This window comes from Elephantulus edwardii, unplaced genomic scaffold, assembly GCF_000299155.1.
Source record: "Elephantulus edwardii isolate Elephantulus edwardi_28Jun2011 unplaced genomic scaffold, EleEdw1.0 scaffold00164, whole genome shotgun sequence".
NCBI lineage: Eukaryota > Metazoa > Chordata > Mammalia > Macroscelidea > Macroscelididae > Elephantulus > Elephantulus edwardii.
This window is the reverse complement of record NW_006399914.1, coordinates 5,480,711-5,487,046: the sequence shown is the minus strand read 5'-3', so window position 1 is coordinate 5,487,046 and position 6,336 is coordinate 5,480,711. Positions and strand designations below refer to the sequence as shown.

The 6,336-nt window shown below is 39.5% G+C and overlaps 1 protein-coding gene across 1 annotated transcript in view; it reads left to right on the top strand.

The window, feature by feature from the left end:
- ATP8B4 (ATPase, class I, type 8B, member 4) overlaps positions 1-6,336 on the top strand; it is a 229,142-nt gene that overhangs the window by 114,735 nt on the left and 108,071 nt on the right. Inside the window, exon 11 of the mRNA XM_006895328.1 lies at positions 6,133-6,332. Within this exon, the coding sequence (XP_006895390.1) occupies positions 6,133-6,332 (200 nt within the window). The remainder of the gene's footprint in view (positions 1-6,132; positions 6,333-6,336) is intronic.

The window sequence follows — 6,336 nt, the reverse complement described above, 5'->3', positions numbered from 1 at the left end:
CTATGAGTCGTCTGTGACTCGATGGCACCAAACAGCAATAACAACAACAACAACAACAACAACAACATGCCCAAAGCATGTGAGATGAAGCTTCACCCTCCTTGCCTCCAAGGAGCATTCTGGCTGCACTTTCTCCAAGGCATATCTGTTTGTTCTTTTGGCAGTCAATGGGATTTTCAGAACTCTTCTCTCACACCACCACTCAAAGCACCACTCTGTCTTCTGTCGTCCTTGTTCATTGTCCAGCTCCCAGATGCATAGTAGGTGATTGAAAAGACTAGACTTTGAATCAGGCACATCTTAGTCTATAAGTTGACTGACGTCATTGCTCTTCAGTATTCTGGAGAGGTCTCTGACAGCAGACATTGGATGGAAATAATAGTAATTCTACTTTAGGAAACTCTATAAAAACTACATTGAGGCCTTGGCATTACAGTACAGCTTCTTAGCATTAGGCCACCAGCAATGCCTAAATAAATTAATACATATAAAATTCCCAGAATTTTTCCTGACTCATTTTAAGAGCTTAATGAACATTAGAGTTTCCCCCACCACTGTATTATTTTTTTTTCTATAGATGAATACAGAAAGGAGTTGAATGATAGTGTGTACTGTCTGGCTATTGTTAAATCAGTGGAAATATAACTCTTAACTCCTGCTGTGCAAGTTGGTTGGCCATTTCTAGAAATGGTTCAATAAACTAGAACGAAAATGTTCTCTTATTATATACTTAATGTTTGTGTGCTAAGACTTACACGTTGACTCTAGCGTCTGTACCTGACACAATTCTTTTTCTTGACCTTACCGAGACTGAGGCAGACAGTCCCAAAGGACACTGGAGCCAAGATGGGACTGGGTGTTTGACACTCCTCATCACTAGTATTTTAACAATACACTAAATTACCGACTTTAAATTCCCACTAATTTTTATGAGCTGCTTCGTCTTTCCAAAATCCTGGCTAGCATGAAGCAAGGGAAGTTAATGCATAACATCTAGCTAGCCTTGCTTTGGATGATGGTCAGGAAACTGAAATGTCAAGTTGTGGGAAATTGACTTGAAGTGGTGGCATGTGGCCACAGCCCCACAAATTGCTTTGGGCCCTCTGGAGCTGTGGTCAGAGCAGGCTTTGCTTAAACTGTATCCTACTGGCTCATCTTTGATTCCAAGGACCTCTCATGCTTGTATCCAATTATATAGTTGGTGGTAAATCCTGCTCATTGCCAGAAGAACTATGGTCAGCTTTTTTAAGCTTTTCTTTTGTGTCGTAAATGAATAATAAATGTGTATACTGGCTTATTATCTGCACATGTGTAACTCCGTGTGTACTCATGGAAGTCGTATATTCTGTATACACTTCCTTTGAAGTGCATTAGGAGTTTCACTGAATGATTTGACACACTCATCCTTTTTGAGATCTGAGGTTATATCCTCAGGTGAGCATTCCTTTTCCCTTTAATGTTTCTGCTAAGTTGGCAGGGATCGGAGGTGGGGGAAGTTAATTTAAAGTAATTGAAAGCTGGGCTCTGGTCCTGGCACCACCACTAATAGCTGTGTGACCTTAGAGGGAGCACATGGCTTCTCTGTGCCTTTGTTTGCCAGTAGAATATATGCACTTCTCTGTAAAATTTGAAGATTAAAAGAATTGATTTCTTCGTTTCCTTTTGCTTTTTATTTTCAAATGGTGCCGTATTTGGTTTGGGGCTTGATTGCTAACTGAAAGTAGACAGCCCAAACCCACAAAGATGTGACAATCTACTTCTGTAAAGATTGTCAGCCTTGCGAGACCTAAAGTCAAAGGTTTTCTTGACTCATAAAAGCAGATTGCCAGCCTTATCTTCCAAGATTCATCTGGATTCGAACTTCCAACTTTGAGGGTAGCAGTTGAGGGTGAATAATTTTCTCAGAAAACCCTATGAAACCATTCTGCTCTCTAATATGTGAGGCTGCTGTGAGTTGAGATTGACTCCATGGCACTCAGTCTTGTTTGGGATTTAGTTTTAGATGATATTTTCTACTTTACATAAAATATTTTCACATACGTTATTTCATTTCTGCTTCTCACTGATTTTTTTAGGCCATTATTGCTGAATTTCACATCAAGGAGGTGATTTGCATAGGTCCATGGACCTCTCGAGGGGCAGGGCCTAGATTAAAATTCAGTTTTTCTGACATTTGGCACTATGTTTTAGGTCTGTATCTGAGATATGTATGATTTATTATACAGCAGCTGTCAAGGGAGAAAAAAAGAGGCTCAAGTTCTTTACTTGTTGGTAAGACATAATACTGATGAAGATAAATGTGAGCTTTCCTAGCACCAAATAAGAGCCACAGTTCTGATCTCATCTCGAGGAGAAAATCATTCCAAGAAGGATCAGGTTGCTCAGACATCACGACAGAGAGAGAGAGAGAGAGAGACAGAGAGAGAGAGAGACAGAGAGAGAGAGAGAGAAAGACATTCCCAGGTATTTCTGCTCAGAGAGATGAAGGCTTCTGCAAAAGCTTCTATTAGGTGTTTGAATAAATATGAAGACTAAATCAATGCCACATGTCACTTGAGGAGAACAAACTTGAATTTACTTTGAATAGTTAATCATTGCAGATGAGCAAAAGATAACTCACTGTGGATAAATATTTCTATGCAGTTCATTTGTTAATATGTAATGTTAAGCATACCTATACATAGGTTTTTTAATATATATATCATCTTTAGAAATGGAGCCATTAGACTCCAAAAGAATTAGCTGTGGAATGGTTTTTTGCTTTTCTCAAAGCAATAGGATGTAATTTCCATGTTGCTTGTTTTGTCATCTAATGGGTGGGTCCGTAATCTCTACTCTTGGACTTTTCAGGTAGAAAACATATTGTCTTGTGCTGCCAAGTTGACTACAACTCATAGCCACCTTATGCACAACAGCTCCGAACCCTGATCTATCCTGAGCCAATCTCACTATATCTGACACACCTACCCTCCTTACCCCTGTCATGAAGTGGCCTGATTATGCTAACGATGGGAATTTACTTCTCTCTTTTTTCACTCCTATTATTAAAGGATTGCCTATTCCACCCTGACTCATCTAAACATCTTTTCCCAAACAAAAGGATACGTCCATAGAGATAATTTTCTCTCACTCATTATTGAATCTGAATCAACTCATAACTGACTCTGTGCTGAAGTTCTGAAGCTGGACACCAGACAGAAAGAAATGACCTGTCTTTCTCCTGCAGAGCTGCTGGTGGCTTAGTGCCATCAGAGCAGTGCAGCCTTCAGGTTACTGCAACTTGCTACTAATGATGCCACCAGAGCCCCCTACACACTAAGTTCAAAGAAATTTAGAATGATTCCATTGGCTAATGCTGTATCAAGGAAGAATCGAACCCTGCTCTGACTGTAAAAGGGATTGCAGTGAAAGATTTTGGATTGAGTGAGGGAAATACGAAGCAAAACTTTAATTGCAACATAAAATCAAACCAAACCAACATAAAAATGGCCAGGTTTACTAGTCCAGTGTAAACCAGTAGAATACTCAAGACTAGGGCCCTCTGTAGGGAGCTCTGGTGATAGAGTTTGAGTTCATTGCTAACCTGAAGTCTGAGCCCTCTGTTGTTTTGAATCCACCAGAAGCTCTGAGGGAGAGAGTGGGTGATCTCCTCCCATGTGATTTACAGCCTCCAAGAAACCCACTGGATGGTCAGTAATTTCTGATTTAATGGTGATGAGATAGTTAAATTATGGCCCTTAGTTAATATTTGAACCAGAGATAAAATGTACCCTCATTGGTCAAATTCAATCAACCAATAGGCCTATAACATCAGAAAGGCACTTATTCCTTAAAATAACGAATAATGTAAGGCCCAAAGTACAGCATTTACTCAAGAAGGTATCCCAGAATGCAGTCATGGGTAGGATAGAAGGATCCATGGTAATAAGAATTAAAGGAAAAAAGTGGGGAGAGTTTTATTACATTGTGGATGTTGTACTTAATAGTCTAAAATATTATGTATATGAAATGTTGTAATTAATATTCCAAAATAAAATGTATATGAATTGTTGACTAGAATATCAATTTGCTTTGTAAACTTTTGCTTAAATCACAAAATTAAAATGAATTTGTTTTGAGGTTTCAGAAGGCCACTGGCTTTCAGAGACATGAAAGCGTTAAGTGATTAACAGTTTTCTGTGCCATGTCATTTTAAGGTCAAGTCTACAATGACTTTACCAAATACTTCAATTCTCATCTTGACTCAAGTGAGTTGGTTGTGTGGCCCTGGGCTAGTCATTTAACCTGTCTCAGTCTGACTGTCTTTACTGGTGAAATTAGGAACTTGAGGACTGAATTTCACTGACTCAACACTGACTGTCTGTGACAGACAAGGCCCTGTGGCTCATGTAAGTGTTAATGCTTTTTTGAGTACATGTAATAAGATTAACAAAGAGCAATAATACAGGAAGCAAGGGCTCCTTCCTCAGAGCCTCTCTGTCACTGCTGTTGAATGAGAACAAACTCATAGCTGATCGTCCCTTGGATTTCTGAGGCTTTGCACTGCACAGGAGGAGATCAAGAATCTTTCTTCCAGGAATAACTGGTGGATTCAGACCACCAGGGCTTGAACACCAGTGTAAGAGACACTGGGGGATTCACACTGCCAGAGAAGTGTGTGCTTTGGGTTGCCAGTACAATTCCCATTGTTACTATTCTACCTGAGCTCCCTAATCTTGGAGTTGTTGTTAGGTGCTGTCAAGTCAAATATGACTCACAGCAACCATATGAACAACAGACCTGAACCCTGACCTATCCTGTGCCATCCTTACCAACTCTGACACACTTGATCCCACTGATGCAGTCACTCTCTCTATCCATGAGGTGGGGAGGCCTATATAAGCAAAACTCGTTGAGGAAAACACAAAGGAAAGAAAATAACAATGATAGTTTTACTTCATCAGAAAGAAAACATCAGCATGTAGAAAAGAAGACAAATAATAAATTGGGTAAAATATTGGCATCTTTCTTAAAGACAAGTCAACGTTAGTGTTGTTGTTGTTATGTACCACTGAATTGGAACTAACTTATAGCTGACTCTCCAGCAGGTTTCCAGAGGCTATTGTTGAGTCTGAAGGAGATTGTGCCTCTTACTCCCACAGAGCAGCTGGTGGATTTGATCTGCTCGCTTTGGGTTGGTGTACAACTCCTTACCCCTAAGCCACCGGAGCTCCCTAGAATTTTACAACTAGTACTAAATACACTAATACCAGTAAATTGATGGGAAAAGAAAAGAGAGTAATTCCATATAAATTTGAATTATCCCAATTAAATTTGAAAATCAGAAACAACTGGAAAACTCCCAGTTCCCTAAAAAAAAGTGAACTATAAAAATATTGAGATGCCATTTAAATGGACATGCAATAAAAGGTAATTCTCAGTAATCTGATTGTAGAAGTTTAAATTGTTTGTTGTTTTGGTTTTTTTTTTTTTTTTTGCAATTGATTTGGTATTATATACAGAAAAATATTGAAAAAACTCAAAACCTTTGGCCACAGAAATTCTGCTTCTAGAGTGAGGAAGTCATAAATCATGGCCAGAACACGAAACAATGCTTGTTCTTCCTGGTAAATGAACAGAGTAATGTGACAGCCCACCCCTGTTACCACCACTCCATTATGGGTTGATTAGAGATTCAAGGAGATAATATTTTCTACCACTTTTGGCAAAGTGGAGCCACACTAGACAATGCACCAGACAGAAGGCCCTGAACAACCCATTTGTCTAGGCCAGACATCTGACAAACATCTTTTATTACAGTTTCCCCTGAAATACAGGAGGGGATGCAAGCCAATAGACCATACAAGAAATCTCCACCAGGCCTGTTTAATGTAAATAGAGAACCAGGGATCATTCCCTGAGGTTTTATGCTAACCTAGACCGTTATTTTATGGTGCTGAGAGGAAATGAATGGGAAAGCTTTATGAATAAGGCTCTCCACTGAGATGCTTCTGAAGATTATTAGGGTCCAGAGAGAGAGCATCCCCTTTTTCTAAACTCTGACGACTTTGACAGACTTCTCTCTGGCAAAGCATTGTGCATTCTAAAGTTGATGGAACGTTTCTCTCTTTTTTCCATTTTAATGGACAACAGTGTGGAAGTAATTCGTCTGGGACACAGTTACTTCATAAACTGGGATCGGAGGATGTATTACTCTGGGAAAGCAACACCTGCTGAAGCTCGAACGACGACACTCAATGAGGAACTGGGCCAGATTGAATACATTTTCTCCGACAAAACGGGCACCCTGACCCAAAACATCATGACTTTCAAAAAATGTTCCATTAATGGGAAGAT